Source organism: Trichosurus vulpecula, chromosome 3, assembly GCF_011100635.1.
Source record: "Trichosurus vulpecula isolate mTriVul1 chromosome 3, mTriVul1.pri, whole genome shotgun sequence".
Taxonomy (NCBI): Eukaryota; Metazoa; Chordata; class Mammalia; order Diprotodontia; family Phalangeridae; genus Trichosurus; species Trichosurus vulpecula.
Genome location: NC_050575.1, coordinates 324,624,961 through 324,648,416, shown reverse-complemented (window position 1 = coordinate 324,648,416; position 23,456 = coordinate 324,624,961). Strand labels below are relative to the sequence as shown.

The 23,456-nt window shown below is 36.5% G+C and overlaps 1 protein-coding gene across 1 annotated transcript in view; it reads right to left on the bottom strand.

The window, feature by feature from the left end:
- The window catches only part of LOC118843765 (WD repeat containing planar cell polarity effector), a 397,160-nt gene that overhangs the window by 214,267 nt on the left and 159,437 nt on the right, over positions 1–23,456 (bottom strand). Inside the window, exons 8-10 of the mRNA XM_036751528.1 lie at positions 12,764–12,878; positions 7,517–7,650; positions 3,698–3,889 (exon numbers count right to left, since the gene is read on the bottom strand). Coding sequence (XP_036607423.1) covers positions 3,698–3,889; positions 7,517–7,650; positions 12,764–12,878 — 441 coding nt within the window. The remainder of the gene's footprint in view (positions 1–3,697; positions 3,890–7,516; positions 7,651–12,763; positions 12,879–23,456) is intronic.

Here is a 23,456-nt window from a genome sequence, read left to right as displayed (position 1 = left end):
AAGTTTCTCACAGGGGTTAACTCAATATGCTAAAGGACTTCATTGCTTTCTTTTACGAGGATACCAAGAAAGCATGAGGACCATTGATCAGTTATCCCTCATTCTCACCATGTGACCCACCCATCATTTTTGCTTACATGTTTTTTTAATAAAATCCCTTATACCTCTTGAATGAATGAATGAAAAAGCATCTATCAAGCACTTAGTATGTACAAAGCACTGTGCTGAGCATTGGGGATATAAACAGCAAAGCAAGGATAGTCCCTGCTCTCCAGAAGCTCATATTCCAATGGAGGAGACAACCTATATGGAAAGTTTCAGTTGCAAGTTGATGGAAAAGTCCCATAGTCTTTAGAGTACAGCAGCAAAGCAGATGGCAATACTTCTTTTTTTTAAATTTTTTGGCAATATTTCTTTAACGTCATTTTCACTGAAAAATCAGATCAGTTTCTGATGTTGAACCATTTCAAAGCACCAAGGACTTTGGTGCAAGAACTTTCTTTTCTGGGTCTTCAATAGCTGTGGCTGCAGCACCTGAAGGAGCAGTTGATGGGCTGTATCTTACACAGGGGTTGCTTCCCAAGACAATGTCTGTGAGGGCTAGTCTGGAAGGATTGCTGATCCCAAGGCTCTTAGGGTCATGGTCCTGGGCCATCTCTATCATGATCAGAAAGGAGATGGTGGTCAAAGTAGTGGGAGTTGTAGGGCTTGCCTGGCACATGTTACCCCCATCTCTCCCTCAGGCTGCCTGGTGCTTCAGTTAGGTGGGTTTTCCTTTTCTATGGATTGAAGTTAGTTGGTAGTTCATGGGGTTGGCTGGTCCCTTCTCCAGAAGAGTTGTCTTCCGCAGAATGGCAATGAGGACTGGGCTGGAAGCAAGACCAGTGGTCTGGGAGGTGCTGCCACTCCCAGGCATCTTGTGCCCATCTGCCTGTTGATGGCAGTTGGTCAGTAATGGCTGTCAACGGTAGTGAGGAAGTTGGGCCCTTCTTCTTCTTTTCTCCCCTATTCTCCGTAATTCCTTGATATAGCATGTTCTGTACTCTTACAGTATACCTTTCTATGCTCTCTGCATAAGCTTCAACTTGAATACTACAGAGACTGGTTAGTGACTAAGGTCCATATAACGTTCCATAAGAAAGAATACTACCCTTGGATTCTGGAAACCAACTCTGCCAGTTCCATGGAGAGCCTGTGGGCCATCTCTTCATTAAGTCACAATTTCTTCCTGTTTTTCAGTTTCATTTACAATGAAAATATCAAGATTAATATAATTCAGTTCATTCAGTAATAAGTCCCTTTACTGGACAAAGATCTCACATTTAGAGTACTAGTAGCTAAGTTAATGTTTGCAGATAGTCCAAAACCCTGTTGTTCTTAGCTGAACCTTGTGCCTCATTTTCCACAACTTTGCCACCACCACTGCAGTGGGGAAGGGAGCTGGCCACAAAGGTTAAAGAGTCATTTTGTATCTTTCTTTATTGTATAAGTTGACATTGCCAAGGAATTCATCACCAAATAGGCTGATGAGCATCTCTATATTTGGCTAGGCTGGTCTTCAAAAAACAGACAGTGCTATGCCAGGCTCAAAACATTTTCATAACATAATAGACCTGCCAGAAGAGCCCAGATTACACTGGAATAGCTTTCAAAACCTCACTGTCACCTCCATGTCATTAGGGTTCCCAATTCAATCTCAAGAGTCCTCAGGGATTGTGGGAACATTGGTATGTAGAAGAGCCCTGATCTCCCACCACTACCTTGCAAAATCTCTAAAAATGCATCAGAAGAAACAATGACGAAGAAAACCGAAAATAAACAGCCATAAAATCCTTCATTCTGTCTAGGACTTCAGAAAACACTGAGAAAGCCATGCAAAAACTCAGTTAGTCAACAATAAGCATTTATTAAGCACTTACTGTGTGCCAGATGCTGTGCTAAGTGTTTTACAGATACTAACAACCTTCACAACAACCTTGGGAGGTAGATGCTATAAAAAGGTAAAAGAGAATCACTGCTCTTAAGGGGACTTACAGTCTAATGGGGGAGAAAATATGCAAACAGCTATGTATGAACAAGATATTTACAGGATAATTTGGAGATAATCAATACAGTGGAGATAAGCCTGGGCAGGCAGAAACCAAAGCATGGAACCAGGTAAGAAGAAAAGGTGAAACCAGCACCTGGACAGTCCAGCACTTAGGCAATGTACCAAAGTCATGGCAAGAGAGAGGGCCAGATCAGTGCCTGTGAAGTGCATTCCCCAGTGGGCCAGGCAACCCCAACAAAGGCAGAATGACAATTAGTATATAACTGATGTAGGATTTTCACCCAGATCTTCTTGACTGCAAATTCTGCACTCTCAACAATATGCAATATTGAGTGGATTTTCATTCAGCTACTATCAATTGAACTATATGGACTCTGAGATCCCTTCCAAGCCTGAGATTTTGTGATCCTCTCATTGCCCAGGCTCATGACTTCAATTATCCTTGACTTTTCCCTATCCTTCACCGCCCCACTCCACACACACACACCTAATCACTAGACAAGTCTGATTCTGCCTCCAAAATGTTTCCTTTAATGCCCACTTTGTTCTATCCTCCTTGTCCTATTTCAGGATCTTTCACTTGGACTCTTGGAATAACCTACTACCTGGCCTTCCTGCTTCTAGGCTCTCCCCTTTCCAATCTATCCTCCATTCAACTGCCAAAATAATCTTCCTGATTCTGTGTTATTCTTCTGTTCAAAAACCCTTCAGTGGCTCCCATTGCCTAATAGACAAAATATGAAATCCTGAGGCTGGCATTGAGGCCCTCCACAGTCTGGTCCCCATCTACCTTTCCAGCCTTAGTTCATATTACTCTCTCACAAACTCTATGTTCCTGTCAAACTGATTAAACTTTTCTAGAAGTCTAAATTCCATATCCAAATTCCACATCTTCATGCAAGCCTTTGCCCAAACCCAGAAAGTATTTCCCTTCACCTTCACTTTGTGGAATCTATGTCAACCTTGGAGGCTCAGCTCATGTGCCATCTTTCCCTGGTATCTCCAGCTGTGATCCCTCTCTGCCTCCTCCTTCTTCCTCATACAATACAGGACTGCTTCTTTTTTCCCTTGTATTCTCAGCCTCTAGCACAAGACCTTGAACATGGTAGGCACTTAAAAATATTTATCAAACTGAACTGAAAGGCTGTGACCGACGATTTCTAAGATGTCTCCCAGCTCTAAACTTTTTTGCTCACTTTGTGATTTAGTAGTATCAATAAATCTTTGTTTATATATATATAATATGCATATTATATATATAATACGCATATTATATATATAATTATATATATATAATTGATGGAGAAGTTCTGAAAATTTGAAGAGGATGTTAATTAATAGAAATGTGAGTGTGAAGTTAAGACTGAAACGCTAGATGATGCCAGAAATGTATGGAGGCATGCTGCCCTTTCCATGCAGATGTAGCTATGTTTTTTAAAAGGTTAAAGAAAATAAATTATGGCATTGAGGAAAAATGTTACTAAAAGAATGACTGATTTCAGGACAGACGATCTCACTTCACCATAAGGTCACCATATTAGGTCTTCAAAATATATCTATACATTTTATACTCTGTAGAAATACATTTCAGTTTAAAGTATTTCCATTACCAGAACTGACTGAGAATAATAAAACAATGAATCTTACCTCCAGTCTTCCATGGTTACAAGCTAGTAAGAATAAATTGGCTCTGTCCTTTTCACTAGAAATAGGAGACCAAGGCCAAACATCATCACTGGCTATTTCCCACCAACAAATGGCCATGTCTTGAACACAATTGATAGCTAGATGATGTACTGTTCTCCGGGATACTGGGCCAGGTATTTCCAGGTAGGATATCTGAGGTATCAAAAAAGTGGGGGGGAAGTAAAAGAAACATTTATTTTTTAAAAAGTGAAAAACCCTCAAAATACAAGAATTAAACTGTATTTTAAACATGTAGATTCTATATAAATGTACATAAAAATACATGTTAAATATGTTCTTGTGTGTCAGAATTTTTCAAATTCTTTTGACATATCTAAAAAGATAAATGCTCAAAATTTGGCCATTTTTAGTCAAAGGAATAAAAAGGAACAATGTGGGTTCAGAAGGGATTTTCTGCAGTGACTCTAATCAATACCAAAATGTACAGTCATGGTTGCTTGACAGCATCGACCTACACACAGGATTTAAGACCAGCAATATGAAATGACAAGTTCAGTGCTGCCTACCAGAAGCCTCTGACGACTGTTTCAGACATAACAGTTAATAGTTAAAAAGCAAAAAAAAAGATTAATGACAATAACATAAGAAAGGATATTTGGTAGATATTAGCTTGAGGAATTTACAAATATATTGCATACACATGCACACACATAGATGCTCCATGATGGAAACAAACAACAATTATGCACATAAAGTTTATGCAGCTCATAAAGACCATGCTTCTATTTTTCAGGAAGGATTTGCAGAATTTATTATTCAAACTATGTTATTTTGGAACATGGTTATTTGAAAACATGAGCAGTGCACCACATCTGGGTGACACATGCCAAGGAAATATAGATTGCACTGCATTTCTGCTTAAGGAATTAATGGAAGGTTGATAGCTAGGAAGAAAAAAAAAACTATCTTGCCATTGCTGGTCAGCAATAATCGAACCACTTTCTGGGGATTAAGCGCATGGCTAAGCCTACTGGACCAGACACTAGCAAAGGGCAGGGGGTCCTCTTATCAGAGAAATGCTTCTGGAGCCAGTCTCACTACATGACAGATTGCTTTCATATTCCTGTCTGCAAGGCAACAAAGGATGGCAGTAATGCGATAATGCCAGAGTGCAATGGGTGTTAAGAACCCGTTGCATTTATGTATTGTATTTAGTAAATAATCAGGCTCATCCAAATTGTGATCTCACCACTCAACCAAGGCCATTAAAATCAAGGTTAATGCTTTAATAATCCTTTGCTTTTTTAAAAAATATGGTCAAAAAGAACCCTTTTCTATTTGCATGGCCATAATATTATTGACCTCTTCATCCTCTGAATACACATCAAAAGGAACTGAAATCAAAGTAATTACCAATGTTGTTCTCTCATGGTAAACATTTAACTCCTTGTACTGTTTCCTCACTGTTCAGTAAATTGAAATGGATTAAAAAGCCATAGAAAGAAAAACTTGTTACAGGTCAATAGTTTCAATATTTTTACCCTACAATTTTCTTGGCCAAAAAAATTATTTGCATTTAGAAGAATTCATGTATGGCAAATTTATAAAATAATGGAATAATCACACTTTAGTTCCCCTTTTACTCGAGCAATTTCTTAAAAAAAAATTCAAATGGGCAGTTACAGAAGCTTATATGTTTTGTGCTTTTTAAGTATAAATTAAAATTTGCATGTAACTCCCTAATATTATTTTGTCTTAGTCTACTTCCGATGTAAAAGAAAAAATACACAGTGGCTATTATAAAATGAAATTAGTAGTATCTTTAGGGGGAAAATACGAATTTCTAGAAATGCTTTGGAAAAGCATTCCCTAAATTCAAAGACAGAAATGCAAAAAAGGAAGGTAACTGAATAACTATCACCTCTCTTGAGCAGCAAGGACCCAATCCTAGGTCTGTTTTTCAGAATTAATTCATAGGAATATGTACACTGGAAAAGAAGGTTAGCTAGCCAGGTAACAGAAGGATGGCATGAATTCCAAAGGAAGACCTGTAGTGTATTGGACAAATCCCCTATAGAAGATTTATGGAAAGATATGGATATAAATTGCATAAAATGAAATGTCATGGATGGGTTGAGATCTGTAGTGATGGAAAGAGTTTTCCACCTGATGAAATTCTGGATTCATCAAAGCACTGAAGTCCATAAGAGAGTATGATATCTTGACAATTTATCTCTGTTCCCATTAAGAAATAGCCATCCATTACTAAAGAATATTATTACAAGACATTTGTCTATACCTGAGTTATGTAAACCAGTCATGCATTAATTTATTTGATAACATTAAAAATACTTTTAATGTAAAATTTAGCTTCTCTTTTAAAGTGACTCATATGAATTATTACATAGTTTTAAATGCTGGACCATAGCTAGCCATTTTGATATAAAGATGCATCCCATTGAAAACACTAATACCTTTTCAATTTTTGCTAAATGAAATATGATCTCTGATGATTACCACTGTTTTACTGGGAACAAAAGCTGATATTATACAAGTAAACCTTTCAGAAGCTCCATACTGTTGATAAACAGCAAAATTCAGTAACAATCAATTTGGGACACTGGGTGTTAATTCTGATTTACCACCACACTTGAAAGCTCATAAGGAACATATTTCTTTCTATTTAAAAAAATCACAGTACTTAAAATCTATTTAGTTAAGTCAATAGTCAGAAAAATTATGAAATGAGTCTAAAGTACAGTGTTAGGCTAAGTATCATTCTTCTAAAATCATAAAGTTTAAGTTTCTGGCTCTAAAGGCAGTGGCTTCTAAAAATCTTACTCCTTGCTAAAAGGTGTTATAAATATGGCATAAGTGTGCATCTTTTTTAAGGAAAGTAGGTATCAGCTCAGTTCCTGGTGAACAGTGAACTGTCTCAAATCCAACGTTACAGAGGTTGGCTCAATCTCGCAAACACAAGTCAGTGCTGAAAGGAGGCCTTGGACTGAAACAGCCTGGAAAATGTATTAGATACTCATCCTAGCAGAGAGTATTCCGTCCAAGCAAGTTAAAATATAATGTGGCAAAAACTTAAATTAAACACATCATTTAAAATAAAAATCTTGCCTTATAGTAGTAAAGATCCTGATACAAGAAAACAAATTACCCAGAATTAGCAAGGAAACACACTACTAGTATATGAAGGAATTTTCTTTTCATATTTTCTCCAGGCATATTAAGGGAGTCTCCACATCCTTCCTTTCCTACACTTTTCTATTATCCTTTGGAAGTGTTCCCTACTCCCCCTTTCTTTTTTTATTCTGTGAAATAGAGACCACAACAACCCACCTGGGCTGTATAGGATCATAGCTTTAGGAAAGATCATAAAAGTATGTCTACTGTAGCTAGTAAAAGAAAGTCAGAATATTGGAAGAGATTAGTTATAATTTTCTCAATTATCAGTTCTTGGCTTCCAAAAGTTCTATTAATTTAAATAAATGTTATTAGACTGCTATTGTTAAAATAAAAACAAGTTTAATAATAGCATTGTTTGTACTGGAGCAAATTTAGGCCCCAGAACACTATCTCCTTTGATAATTGATATTATATATGTGCATGTGTATATATACAAAATTTAATATATATAATTTAATATATAATATATACGCAATTTCCCAAAGGAGATAGATACATATACACATAATGTATATGTTCTAACATGTATTCTAATATATATGATAAATCAGAAATAAAATCAGCCTTTTGCTACTCTAACAAGTTCTAGTGGCTCATAATAACATTATTAACTGACATCTTTACCTTATACTCTGAGGTGGAGAGTTTTTCAAATCTTTTGTTTATATCAGGGGAATCCAACTTCTTAGTAAATTGAATATAGCACAATTTATTTTGTTCCAAAAATGACAAGATGATGAAACTGTCTGTGAGAATAGCTGGAAGAGAAATAAATGTAATAATATAATTTCATGGGTTACTAATTTATCAATAATAATTATGTTTTTCTACTGAAATTGCCAAAAAAGTAATTTTTCAGGACCAAGTTTTCATATCTTAAAAGACTTCACTGTGACTCTTCACATGGCTAAATGAAAATATCTGGAACTATAAATTTCTGCCTTTAAATAATATCACCAGCTTGAATTCATAGGTGATTAGAGACCAATGCTCTCAACCAACTTAATTTTATGGGTTTAAAATGACCTAAAAAGAAACTTTCCTCTGGGGTCAGGCAAGTTGAATGTCATAAATCATAATAGGAATGAGACGCACACAAAATTAATCAGATACAATGATACAGTATTAACAAAAACAACCAGCTAATTTTATTCAATAGCAGATGGAAATAAATTATATTCACAAAATATGTATTATATAAAATAATAATAAAAATAACACAAAACAGAGGAATACTTCTATTTTGTTCTCAGGAGTAAAATATCATTTAAAGTTTTATGCATTTTATCTTATTCCTGTGCCCCTTGGTAAAAGCCAGTGAACAACAGTGGATGTACACAATTATAGGAATCTGGAGAATTGCCAAGGAATCATATTGTTATCTGGTTCCCAAGAGACAGCATTATTCTGGGTATAAATGAAATAAACTTAAATGAAAAAAGATGACTTCAAGATACAAATGGAGTTGGTAGTCTCTGCTTAATTCTTAGTGAAGAGGCTTCAGTATGACAAAATCATCACCATTGCCACAAATGGTACTTTTGTTTGCAGTGTCAACAGAGAGGTCAAGGATTATACACATATGGAAATTGACACTACAATATGGAAGTCTTCCTTTGCACTAAATTGCTGCAAGCAAATAATCAGCTATCCCAACCAGATGTTGTCATTATTTGATATTAAAAGTAACCTTAGAATTATAGTGCCTTTGAGAATCAAAATTGCATCTCACTTATTCTCATGGTTTTTGTGTGAGGTAGGTACACAGTACAAATTGAACAAAATCAGTAGAGCTATTGGTTAAGTTATGATTTTTTTTTACCTTTATGCTAATAATTTCCATGAGACTCAGTTACGATTGTTTAATTCAAGATAAAGACAATTTTAGCATTTTATCATAACGTATACTTTTTGCTGTGTGTAAAATAGCGCGTCTTTGAAAATTTAGTAAAAGATTTGAACATTTCTCATATGCTGCAAACTAAATAGAAATATTTCACCATTAATGCCTTATGTGGCTTAAATAAAATTAATTAATAAATTTGAATCTAATCTTATATTTATAGACATTTATTTATGAATAGAAAATCCAGTCTAGAATTTCTCAAAAGTGATTAATCATAAACTTTTAAAACAATGACACCTTACAGAGAGCCAAGAGTAGATATATTTCAGTGGGGGTTGTGTTGACACATTTATTGGCTCATTCACCCACTCTTGTTTTATTCATTCATAATTCAGTTAAGAGTAAAAAATGCTTGAAATGTCAAGAACAATAGAGCCCTCTTTGGGGGGTGGGGAGAAATCATAAAATGACAGTCTATGAATAATGTCTTGTAGATAGAGTAGTATACTGATATGGTAGAGATGAGTGTGGTGAAGTTAGAAGAAGCCTGATGGCCAAATAGCTGTGTGTCCAAATCGGCTGTGTATTAACTCTATGACTCTGGGTGGCTTGCTCAATCTATGAGCCTCGTTTTATGTATCTATAAAAGACAATGCAGTGTAGTAGAAAAAGCCCAGAGCTTGGAGTTGAGAAACTGAGTCTGAATCCTGCTTTGACACTGACTAACTATATAACTATGGAATAGTCCCTTAACATTTTTGAGTCCTGGGTTCTGTATCTATAAAATGGGGATAGTACTTAGTTCTGGTGGGTGCTGTGAAAATTGAATGTGATGCTATATTAAAGCACTTAGAGAACCTTACATCGCTAAACTTTTAAATATTCTGCGGGGTGTTTAAAACTGCACTAAGACTTTTGCAACATCCTACAAAAATGTCAGGTGTTGTTGCTGCTGTTGTTGATTCATTCAGTTGTATCCAACTCTTCGTGACCCCCATGGACCACAGCACACCAGGCCCCTCTGCCTGCCACTATCTCTCAAACTCTGTCCAAGTTCATGTTCGTTGCTTTCATGATACTATCTATCCATCTCATCCTCCGTTGTACCCTTCTTCTTTTGCCTCCAATCTTTCCCAATATCAGGGTCTTTTCCAATGAATCCTGTTAAACCTCAGCTTTAGTATTTGTCCTTCCAATGAATAGTCTGAATTAATTTCTATAAGTATTGACCAATTTGATCTCCTTGCTGCCCAAGGGACTCATCATTGTTACTATCCTTATTATCACAAAATGGAAATGATTATCTATACTACTCCTGTTACTAGTCAGCAGACTGTTGCAAGGAAAGCTATTTGGAGATCTGAAAGTATATAACTGAGTTTTTCTTATTAATTCCTAAGAGACTTCCCTGTGATTCCATAAGACAGACATATCTTTAATTACAAAAACAATTATTGATAATAATATTTTTTAAAATTTAAGTCAACAAGGAAGTGTGACTTAGTAGGTAAAGAGCCAAGACCAGAGTTAGGAAGACTTGGGTTGAAGTCCTGACTGACACACTGGCTACGTGAAACTGAGCAAGTAACTTTACCTCTCTGTGTCCCAGGCAATTAACAAAGCGAGTGCCAAACTACACTGGTAAAGTACAGTTTACCAACTGGGAATTCGCCATACCAATGAAATCACTGGACAAAACAACATGGATGATGAAGAAAAGAGACGTCAAAGATGAGAGTAGTGTCATGTGAAGTTATAGCTGGATGAGTAAACTCTCCTGAACCGATACCACTACATACTTTTTTCCTGGGTCATATGCAATTTAATTGAGAAAGTATTTATCAAATGCCTATGTACTAGAAGCTGGGGATAAAAAGACAAAACCAAAGACAAAGAGTTTACATTCTACTGGGGAACACTAACTTCTTAAGGGGATCAGGAAAAGTTGCTGAGTGGCTGCAGAAACCTTAGGGATCCCACAATGGAAAGGTAAAGAGAAAGAGTATTCCAGGCAGAGAGGCCAGCTTTGTGCAAAGGCAGGAGATGACCCATCATGTATGGGGAATGGCAAGCAGGCTAGTTTGCCTCTAATTCAAAGGGCATGAGGTGAAGAAAAGTAAAATAAGCCTGGAAAGGCTAGTTGGCCCCAAGTTGTGAAGGGTTTTAAATACCAAAATAAGAATTTTTAGCTTATCCTATAGGCAGTAGGGACAAAGCAAAGACGAGCAAATATCAGATATTAGACATTTTCTCACTCTCCCATATCGTATATAGAGAACTTCACATCTCTTTGTCATTATTTTGTTGCCCCCTTCCTGATATTTGGACTTGAGTCCATGAAGCATTATGGAATGTCTTCAGGGACAAGAAAATGCCAGTTTAAGATACTAACTGTGGTCTTGGTAAAGCCCAGACAAGGTCACAAGTTCTAAAGTTGTTTCTAAAATTCTCATCAAAATCTTTTTAAACTTGAATATCAGACTTTCCATGACTTGTTTCTAATGAACATACTTTTTAATAGTTATATATGCATTTTTTTACTTAAATACAGTACAATCTCCATAAAAATAGAGCTCATTATTATATAGATCTGGCTTTTTGAGGGGTTGAGATTGGTAAGGAGGCTGGGGAGGGAGGTGCAGTCCTGAACTTGTGATTTCATCAGGGTATGGAACTCCTTTTACCAATGCAGATCAGCAATTTTCCTGCTGCTCATAGTCTGAGAGTTACTTTTGTATATGCCAATAAGTCTAATTGCATAAATATGTAACAGTGAAAGTCTGATATGAAATATTAATTTGTGAAATGTATGAGTCCTATCCTTGTTCCTTCCTTAATTATATAAATTTGCATATATGCAGCCATCTCATGTCCTGTCATGTTTAGATATCATCATGCAATAAGATTATGACAGCAATTGGGTTGAACATAAAACTATATACTGAGATTACTCTGCACCTTTACTCTGTCTTCACAGCATATATTTTTAAGACTTTCAAAACCAAAATATTAATGACAAAAAAAATTCCCAATTGTACTTTGTAACAGAATACTGAAAGTTTAACAATATTCCTTTTGAAAACCAACACAATAGGAAAAATAAACTTTCTAGTGGTGTTTATGCATTTTGAAATTTCCATTCACTGGAAGAAATCATGAGAGGGGCAACATGGTATATGTCACAGGCATCAAACTCCCAGCCTTAGGCTCATGTGGGCCCAAACCTGGGAAATGGGTAACAGGATAAATGAAAATAAAATACAACATAGATATGTGGTTTTCTAAGTCAATATAAACCTGCAGAAATACATTTGTATTTGAGTTTTACATCTCTAGTCTATATCAGAGTAGACCAAAAAGCTCAGAAAGACTTAGGTTTGAGGCCTTCCTCTGACATATATTGTTATGGGACCCTAAGCAAATCACATAACCTCTCATCACCCCCAGGAAGCCCTGTGTTCACAGACCCTGAGTTCACAGAGTGAATGCCAATATGCATTGGCAGGAGGTGTTTCCTCATTGGAAATTCCCTACACCAAATGAAATCAGAGGTCTAGTAAAAAAAAAAAGAGAAAGCATAGATATCAATGATATTGATAACAGAATATCAACTGGTATTAATATAATTTAATATGTATAGCAAATATTTTTCAAATATTATAAACCATCATAAAGAAAGATTGAAGAAATTCATGTCAATTCCCAGTTTTCATATTTATAGGTATTTCCTATCATGGGCAAAATTCCAAATATAGATGCATATTTCAAAACATTTATATATTTGAAAGAAAATATAAGATACTTCAAAATGTACTTAATGCTTGACAACACAAAAATCAACTTTGATATTAAATACTAGTCTAAAACTTGTTCCTGGTCCCAAGGGTGGTAACTATGGCATTACAAGCAATTACTTGTTGTGTTTTGCAAATCTCCAGTGGCAATAATTAGTCTACCTGTTGACAGAGAATTTCTCCTGTTCTATTGTTAATGTAGGCAATTGATTTGCACAAGGGTGTAATTACCATCACTGATGGTGTCGGAGATGAGCTTCCCCACCAGGGTTCTGTCAATCACCACTTTATCCAGCTGTGGCCCAGAAAGGCTTAGGGACACCAGCACACCTGAACCAAAAAGGAGCTAAATTCAAATAATCAAGAAAACAAAAAAAAATGAGTTAGTCATGGAACCAGAGTCTTAAAAATAGCATTTCACACATCATGAAATTACAACCAAAAGAAAAAAGATAGCTCCACAAAAATTACAGACATTGCTTGTTTTTATTCTTTTTAGATGATATAAAATAATACAGAAAAATCCCTGGATTGACCAAAATTATGTGAAGAGTTGAGATTATTTTAATTTTATTAGATATCTAATAAACTAAATGCTTATTTTTACAAAAATAATTGATTTTATTTGCAATATAGAAAGCACACTAAATTGCTCCAAGAAAACAAAATGTAATTTAATCTAACATTTGATTATGTGGTATCAACACATAAAAAGCATATAACTTCGGTTGAAAAATTTACTACTATTATACAAAAGATCTGTAACAATTATTCAGGAAGTACTAGAGACTTCAGAACATTCTATTTTCTCTTTAGCTGTCTCTTATTTTGGATTAAGAATACAACAGTAAAACAGAAATTAACTTTTTTTTCCCCTTCCTCAGGCCCTAACATATAACTGTGAAAAAGGAAAAAAAAACCCATAGTTCATACAGCAAAGAGAACTACCTCTTTTGTATCCCTTAGAATTCTCCATATGACAAAAGTGCTATTTCATTTAAGTCAATAACTTTAACTTTATCTGTCCCAGATGCAATATGTGCACACACCATATTAAATTTTTATATGCTACAACTTTTTAAATACCAAATATCTGCAAACATTCATGGGTAACCCTGCCTAATAACAGGGAGACAGGTAACATCATTGAGTTCACACTACTTTCTTCCCTCTTCAATAGCACAACTGGTTCATCCCCAGATATCCTGAACAGTCCTATTTTTAATAGGCCTCACCAGCTGAATAAAAATGTGGTTTAAGTTCAGTGATAAATTCTGTGGAGTGAATTGATCAGCATACTATGGAAACAGTGGATTTGGTGGGGGGAGGGGGTGGCTATTTATTATTTAATAATTAATTCTCAAATTGGGAAATTCAACTACAAAAAAATCTCCATCAGTTTACTATTTTATTTAACCTTCCTGAAAAAAAAAACAACCTGTGTATAACCTGTGAATGTCTATTACTACATGAAATTTTAGCAATGGAAGAAAACATTTCGCTTCCAAGGTAACAGTATCAGTGCAGATGAGTCACCATACAACACATGGTACAGGAAGAAAAAAAAACAAACCAATGGTTAGAAAACTAATCATAAAAATGCTGGCCAAACCCACAACACAACTAATATTTTGAACAAAACTGGGAATTCCCCCACCCACCTATCCATCAAGTCCCAGCTAGAAAGGAGAATTCCATGTCAGGACATATTTGAACATGTGTGGGAGACTTTGAAAGGGGCATGAGGGAGGCATGAAAAGCCTTATCTACACCAGGTTCATGAATCAGCAGCAAATTGGAAATTTCCTTATGATCAACTTCTTTTTATAATTTTGTCTATCACAAAATCCTCATCCTTAGTTAGGCCCCCAAAAGTGTAGTCTGACTATTAAGAAGAGAGGACTTTAAAGCATCATTCTATTTCATGTCAATTTCAAGGCAGTGAGGGTGAGGAGAGAAAAATGAACTGTTGGCTCTGGAAAAGAGAACAAATCATACTTATTGGCTTTGGAAATCAATCATAATAGGCACATTTCCCCCCAAAGATTTAAAAACAACTATCCTTTAAATATAAACTGCTTATGAAGAATAATGGTGAACAACCAAGTTTTCTGAGTACTACAGATACTGAAGTCAACTATAAAGGACCTATGAAGGAAGATGCTATATACCTCCAGAGAAAAGAACTGATAAATAGAAGCATATATAGGAGGGTTTTACATATATTTATGAATCTGCATCAAACGGTGGCCTTCTCTAGTGCAGAGTGAGGAGCGAAGGAAGGAGAAAATTCAGAATTTAAAATTAATAAAAAAAATAAAGAGAAAAAATAAATATAAACCACTTAACTAAAATATCTGCCCCTACAATATTCAGTGATGTCAAATATCAATATCACCATGATTTGTGAAAAGTCCATGAGTCAAGTGAACAAGGGAGAAATGAAAGGAACTTTAGGAGAAAGTAACCACAACTATAACATGTAAGCAAGATGATGCCAAGTGTTGTCTAAGGGACCCTGGATATTGGGAGAATGTATTTCCAGAGAACCCAGAGAAAGAAAAGATAGGATCTGATGGTCTAAGAAGGATGGGATGCTCTCAAGAACAAAATTTGGCCACATAAAGATTAATTATTTCCTTGAGGAAGAAAAGAGGATACTGTTTAAAGAGAACACTATGGATAAATAGTGATCAACCCAGATTTTTTAAAAGGCATATAAAGAAAATTAAAGCAGGGGTAGAAAACTGAGGATGAATATGAAAGTATGGCCCGGTCTTGTAGGAGTAACATCGGGAACACTAAAGCTTAGAAGGAGAAAAAGATGAAGAGTTACAACAGCAAAAATATTTTTAAGCTATATTGGAGGCAAGAGGAAGATGAAAAAGGAATATATTTGGGAGGGAGTGAGATGAGAATGATAACCAAGAGACCATTTCTATTTCATCTTTGTCTTCTATGCTAGGGAACATAATCTTCACACTTGAAGGATAAAAGAAAAGTAGCTCGGAAGAAACTGGAATCCAAGATGTGCGGAGATGGGCCTAGCTTCCCCTCAAAGAACTGAAATCAGCAAGCAGGCACAAACACATCCTAGGCTACTGAAAGACCTGACTGATGTGGCTGCTGAGTCACTGTCAGTGATTTTGGAAAAAGTGGTTCACCTTCTATAAGAAATTATTTTTCTTGGTGTGTATGTTCTTCTGTCTATATCCTGTTTTTCTGCCTTCAACTAATTTAGATAAGTCAGGTAGTAGTAGTTTTAATAGCATTAACTTTGTACTCATTTTGATCTTTATTCTAAAAAAGTTGATGTTCTGACCATACATAGCCACCTGATTTCAAGAATGATTCCCATGTCAGTCATAAGTGAATTCCTGCCTATTGAAATATAATAATTTCCATTGTGATGCTATTTCATGTTCATCATGTCTAGTACCTTTCAATTCTTTTTCTCAATGTAAACATACGTGACATAGAGACTTTTAAGATCCTGCAGAATGTCCTTAATTCCTTATTCCCAATTTATATTTTTCAGCACATTTTTTAGCTTCTTTACTTAGTTCAATATTTGCAATGGAATAACCCAATATCAAAGTAATGTTGATTTAACTGGGTCTTACAGAGTTATTGGCAGGATTTCTTTACCATTTCATAATCTGCAATAGATGGTGGTACATTGTTTGCAATTGTTTTCATCATAGTCTTTTTACAAATATTTATCATGAGCATTACAATATGAGGGGACCAACTACCTCATGAAACGATGTTTCTTAGTGCCTTTGAATCTATGATAAAGGGTGACTGCCCACTCCTTTATTTGCCTCTCTAGGGAGAACTTGTCAGCTGTCCTGCCGGTTAACTACAATTTCCTTCTGTCTTCTGGTTTTGGTTAAAGTGAGAATGTTAAGATTGACATGGTTTAGTTGTGGCAGTAGTATGACGAGTATTCATTGATCTTTGGACAAAGATCTCACATTCAAAATGCCAACAGCTAAGTTAAAGTTTGTGGCCTATCTATAAACTGAGCCTTAGAACCCTCTGTCCAGTTTTCTGTCACTCTCTGCCACATCACCAAAAAAAAAAGAGGACCCCTTGGGATGAAAAACCATTTTATAATTTTCATTGTTCCACATGTTACCGTAGCCAAAGAATTACCAAGTTGCCAGCCTACTTAACTGGTCAATAAGCTACTTTGTGTTTAGCTAGGCTGGTCTTCAGAATGACTACTCAGTCCACTGCCAGGACTGTACTTAAAAGTCTTTTCTAGTATTGTAAAAACTTCCAGAACTGGCACTCCACTGGCATAGCCTCTGAAAAACCAGGATTCTCTCTATACCACAATGAGGAATTAGAGTTTTCATTTACTTTGTATGTTCATTGTATTTACATACTTTTGTACCTTTTGTATATCCCTCCCAACTCCATTAGAATATAAGCTACATGAGGACAGGACTGACTCACTTTTGTTTTTGTATGTCCAGAACTTAGCATATTCCTTTGCATGATGAAGGGAGTTATGTCTGTTCAGGTTGATTGTTAAGCTATGAATCTGTCATCTTTGGCTTAATCAACTGAAAATCTAGCAAAGTATGTAAACTCTGAGGCTCTCAAAGACCCCATAGGATGGTGGAGAAGGATTTGAAAGCAATCATCTTATCAGAAATAGTTTGGGCTATATCTGAATGGTCTTAATTATGATAGCCTTTATTGGAAAACTGAGCCTCTCCCAATCCCTGCTGTCACCATGTAATGTTAATGGGATATGAAGATCCTCTCCATCCATTAATAAGTCTATGTGACCTGCTTTGAGCTCTGGCCCAGCTCACAGCTGTAATACATCCTGAGTCACAGAGCCCATTGGAGGAGGGAAGCTTGCTTGGGAGAGGCTTGCTTGTAGGAAGGCTTTTACACCTTTTGCTAATTTCTAATTAGGCACTGAGTCATGAGGGTTGTGATGCCTTCTGGCTCTGAGAAGTGTATATACACTCTGAGTTGGTATTTTGCTTTGGGGGCTCACTTATGAGAAGGACCTTGTTATTCCATGGTCAAGGCTCTGAGTAGCTGTATGTTCACACCCCCGACTGCTCAGATGTAAAGGCTCTCTCGATCTGGTGGTGTATTTAAAGTGCATAGGAATATTGCTTTGCTTCAGGCAGTCAGAGCCCTGTCTGTTGGTCTTTCTAATTTCTCTACTTGTATTTTCTCTGTTTGTATTTTCTCTAATATCCAGGGGCTAACTTTTCCCCTGAATTAGTGAATATAATTAAAGAAGATTGCTGACCTCTTTAAAGTTGCTTTCCTTTAAAAGCAGACCAAAGAACCTGCTAGCAGGCCATCCTGGGTATGCTAGGGTGTTTGCTGCCATACACCACTGGGGAAGATATCAAGTTTGACCACAGCATAGAAAATGCCTGGGTTCCCTTATTTTTCTTGCAAAAAAATTAGATAATTATTTGTAGATACATGTATGCCTATATAACATACTATTTCCTTAAAAGTGAAATGTTATGACAAAACAGGAAAATGATAAATGCTGGAGAGGATGCGGGAAAATTGGCACACTGTTACATTGCTGATGGAGTTGTGAACCGATCCAGCCATTCTGGAGAGGATAAAAATATGCATACCCTTTGACCCAGCAATACCACTTCTAGGGCTGTATCCCAAAGAGATCACACAGGTGGGAAAGGGACCTATATGTACAAAAATATTTATAGCAGCTCTTTTTGTGATAGTAAAGAATTGGAAATCAAGGGGATTCCCATCAATCGGGGAATGGCTAAACAAGTTGTGGTATATGAATGTAATGGAATACTATTGTGCTATAAGAAATGGGGAACATACATACCACATAATAACCTGGAAAGACCTACATGATATGATGCTGAGTGAGGGGAGCAGAAAAAGGAGAACATTGTACACAACCACAGACATATTGCTTCTGTGATGATTAATTTTGATAGACTTGGCTCTTCTCAGCAATACAAGGTTCAAAGACAACTCCAAAGGACTCATGATGGAAAAAGCTAGCTACATCCAGAGAAAGAATTACGGAGTCTGAATGCAGATTGAGGCAAACTATTTGATCTCTCTTTTTTTCTCTTCTTTTTTGGTCTTGTTTCTTCTTTCTCATGATTCATTCCATTGGTCATAATTCTTCTTTACAACTTGACTATTGTGTAAATAAGTTTAGTGCGAAGGTATATGTAGAACATATATAGGATTCCATGCCATCTTGGGGGGAGGGGAAGAAAATTTGGAACTCCAAAACTTGTGGAATTGTGTTGTAAACTAAAAATTAAAAAAATAAAATAAAAATGAAATGTTAACCAAAGACTCCAGCTTCTGGGACAAGAGCTCACTATTTGACAAAAACTACTGGGAAAACTGGAAAATAGTATGGCAAAAACTAGGCATAAACCAACATCTTACACCATATGCCAAGATAAGGTCAAAATGGGTACAATTTAGACATAAAGGGTGATATCATAAGCAAATCAGGAGAGCAAGGAACAGTTTATCTGTCAGATCTATGGAGAAAGGAAGAATTTATGACCAAAAGAGAGAGACAGAGAACATCATGAAATGCAAAATGGATAATTTTGATTACATTAAATTAAAGTTTTTGCATAAACAAAGCCAATGCAACAAAGATTAGAAGGAAAGTAGAGAGCTGGGAAACAATTTTTACCGCCAGTGTTCCTGATAAAGGCCTCATTTCTAAAATATATAGAGAACTGAGTCAAATTTATAAGAATACAAGTCATTCCCCAATTGACAAATGGTCAAAGAATATGAACAAGCAGTTTTCAGAGGAAGAAGTTAAAGCTATCTATCGTCGTACAAAAAAATTCTCTAAATCACTATTGATTAGAGAAACGCAAATTAAAACAACTCTGAGATACCACATCACACTACCCAATTGGTTAATATGACAAAAACGGAAAATGATAAATGTTGGAGATGTGGGAAAATTGAAACACTAATGCATTTTTGGTGGAGTTTTGAACTGATCCAATCATTCTGGAAAGCAATTTGGAACTATACCCAAAAAGGAACCAAACTGTGCATACCTTTTGATCTAGCAATACCACTACTAGGTCTATATCCCAAAGAGATCATAAAAAAGGGAAAAGGACCCACATGTAAAAAATTATTTATAGCAGCTCTTTTGTGGTGGCAAAGAATTGGAAAATGAGGGGATGCCCATCAGTTGGGGAATGGCTGAACAAGTTGTGATATATGAATGAAATAGAATACTATTATGCTATAAGAAATGATAAGCAGGCAGATTTCAGAAAAACCTGAACTGATGCTGAGTGAAGTGAGCAGAACCAGGAGAACATTGTACACAGTTAATGGCAACACTGTGTGATGACCAACTTTGATAGACTTAGCTCTTCTCAGCAATACAATGATCTAAGACAATTCCAAAAGATTCATGATGGAAAATGCTATCCATATCCAGAGAAAGAACTATGGAGTCTCAGTGCAGAATGAATCATAATAGTTTATCTTTTTTTATTTTTTTTGTGGTTTTTCCCTTTCATTCTGATTCTTCTTTCACAACATGAATAATGTGGAAATGTACTTAATATGACTGTAGATGTATAGCCTATATCAGATTGCTTACTGTCCTGGGGAAGGTAGGAGGGAAGGAAAGGAGGGAGAAAAGATTTTGTAACTGAAAATGTTGAAAATTATCTTTACATATAATTGGAAAAACCAAAATACTATTGAGTGGAAAAAATAAATTCCTAGTGGATCAAAAAACTAAAAAAAATGAAATACTAAGTTGAGGAAGCTAAAAAATGGTCTGGGGTAGGGAACCTGTGGCCTCGAGGCCACACTGTGTGTGACCTTCTTAGGTCTTTGGGTGAGGCCTTTCGACTGAGTCCCAAGTTTTACAGAGCAAATATTTTTATTAAGGGGACTTATTCTGTGAAGTTTGGATTCAATCAAGGGCCACACTGCAGGACCTAGAGGGCCACATGTGGCCTTGAGGCTGCAAGTTCCCCATACCTGAAACAAACAGTTCTATTATCAGACCCTTTAACAGATTCTCAATTAAGTAGATTCACAGAATGCTTCATCTCTACAAGACATGCAAGTAAAGTTTTGGATAGAGCAAATGACAGAATCCAAGAATGAGCTATTTCAGAATGGAAAAGAAAAAGAAATATATTAAAGTGCATCCTTAGTGGAAAGGAACAAGTGCAGAAAATCACTGTGAGAGGACAGTTATGTAATTGTTATGTTCATAGGCTAATAGATTGAGAGCTGAAAGGGGCCTTTAAGACCAGCAAGTCTAACCTCTTCTTTTTACAGATGAAGAAAACTAATTTTAGAGAGGTGAAAGGACTAATGACTTGCCCAAGGTCGCGAAGATGGTAAGTGGCAGATCTGGGATTGAAGCCTGGATCCTCTAACTCCAAATACTGCACAGAATAGTCAGGGCAAAGAGAAATTTAAGGAATGCCTTTTAATAGATTCCAAATCTAAACTAGATGTTCTCTATATATGTGACTACTTAATGATAAAGGTGTGTAGCCAGGCTTTCACCTAAGCCAGGAGAGTTTTTCACGCAGCTCCATTGGCTGTTGGAGATGTCACTCCCAATATGGCTCCTGACTAGTGGAGAAAATGCTGAAGTGACTCTGTCTCAGCACATGAAGGGCAAAGTTGGTGTTGGGGCAGCTTCTGCAGAAAGAGAAACATATGATTCCAAACATTCCTTGGGAGAGAGAGAAAGTAAGGCTTTGGAAACTACAGATATGTAGGGGAAGCTGGCCCCTTAAAATACTCCTGATTTCAGGTTTGCCTCCCTAGAGATGTTGGAGACTTTCCCTTGGATGAGACTGGGACTATTCTTTTTGTTTAGTTGAGACCTCACCTTGCTCCTGTCTGAAAAGCTCATTCACTCTTGTGCATTTTCTAGTATATTCTAATCTGTATAACTTCTCCAATTTACGTATGCTTGGATAAATGAGCTTATTCTGTATTTTACATTTATTATGGCCTTTTGTGTAACTACTATTTGGTGGGAAGAAGTCAAATTTGTGAGTGTAAGCTAAGGGCTAATGACTAGGAAAGTGGCAGTGAGATCAATTAGAACACTACATGTGAGTAGAGAGAAGGTGGAGTTTGAAATGACAAAACTTTGTCAACTGATTGATTATACATGGGATGAGGGATACTGTGGAGTTAAGGATGGCACTAAGGTTTTAAACCTGGGTGACTAGACATATAGTAGTACTTAGAAATTCAGAAAAGTATTGTGTTTGGTGAAGGGGGATGAGGTGCTGTGGGGTGGCAGTGGGAAAGAATGTAATGCATGCAGATCAAAATCCATTCATGCCCCTTCATCCTCCATAACTGAATCTGTCCCACACGAAATGAAAAAAGGGGGAAGAACCTACTGATTATGTCCTGGGATAGAGACCCCCCAAACACAAGTATACCCTTGCTCTGAACATCAGAAGTACCACCTTAAGTCACAGGGTGATTTGGAAGACAGGGGTCGGTCTACTGGAGAAGGGTGGAAGTTTCCCAATGGCACATAGCTTCTGCTATGGATATTCTGGTAGAGGTTAAATTAGAACTGGGGAGGGAGGGGGGAGGGAGGGGAGAAAATCTGGAACTCAAAATTATGTAGAACCGTGTGTGGTAAACTAAAAATAAATTAATTAATTAAAAAATTTTTTAAAAAGTTAGAACTGGCTTCCTGGGTCTACCTGGGCTCAGAAGAAGCTGGGAACATGCTATGGCAAAGAACTGATCAGAATTGGGGAGTATCAGGGATACGATAGTATGACTGTAGGCTGAAGAATGACTGACTATTGCAGAAGGGTGGGATTTGGCCCAATTTCTCACCCTTCCACTGACTAATGGATAATAGGATAATAGGATCGGGCCATGTCCCCATTTTGAAGACTACTGGATCTGAGACCCTATCATATAGGGGTAAATCAACAACATATTCTATAATTAACTTTAATATTAAACTCCTTTATTTAAAATTTTGATCTTAAACTTCTTATGTTTTCCCTTTCTCTCCTCACCTGATTAATTCATAACTACATAAAGTTCTACCTATTTTAGAGTGCCTTCATTTCAACAAGTAGCTAAGCTTTAAATTAAAGACAGTAAAGGAAGTAGCCAGCTACTTCTCTCACCTCAGAGTCTACCAGAGGACAGGCTAGAGTGAGGCCTAGCCCAGAACAAACAGCACAGGTGCCTGATTCAGCTATTCCACTTACTACTTCTATAACCTAGGGCAATTCTCTGGGCTTCAGTTTCCTTAGCTGCACAATGAGGGGGCTGGATGAACTACAGGGTCCATTCCAGCTTTCAATCTTTGACACAATGACCTTAAGTCCCTACTCTGTATGAGGCACTGTGTTGGCACTGTGGTTACTAAGACAGACATGATCCACTAAGACAGAAGGGGAAACTAGGTAGAACAGTGCTAGACTTGGTTTCAGGAAGACCTGAGTTCAAATCTTGCTTCAGACCCTTACTAGCTATGAGGCTCTGGGCAAATCCTTTAACCTTTCAGCCTGTTTCCTCATTTGTAAAATGAGGATATTAAAACTACCGGCCCCACAAGGTCGTGAAGAGGATCAAATGAGATCATATTTCTTGGGCACTTTGCAAACTTTAGAACATTATAAAAAATGCTGCCTAGTAAGCAAAAAAAAATCCAGTCTCTGATTTCAGTGAGCTTACTTATATTTTATTGTAGGATTTATTTAAACAAGTAAACAGACAAATAAATACAAGTTGCTTTGAGGAAGTAGAGAGTACTAACCACCAGGGGAATTAGGAAAGTTTTCCCACGGAGGATAGCATGAAGAGTTCCATAGGAGAAAGAGCATGGCTACAGAATCAACATTATTGATGTTTATATACAGAGCTTGAA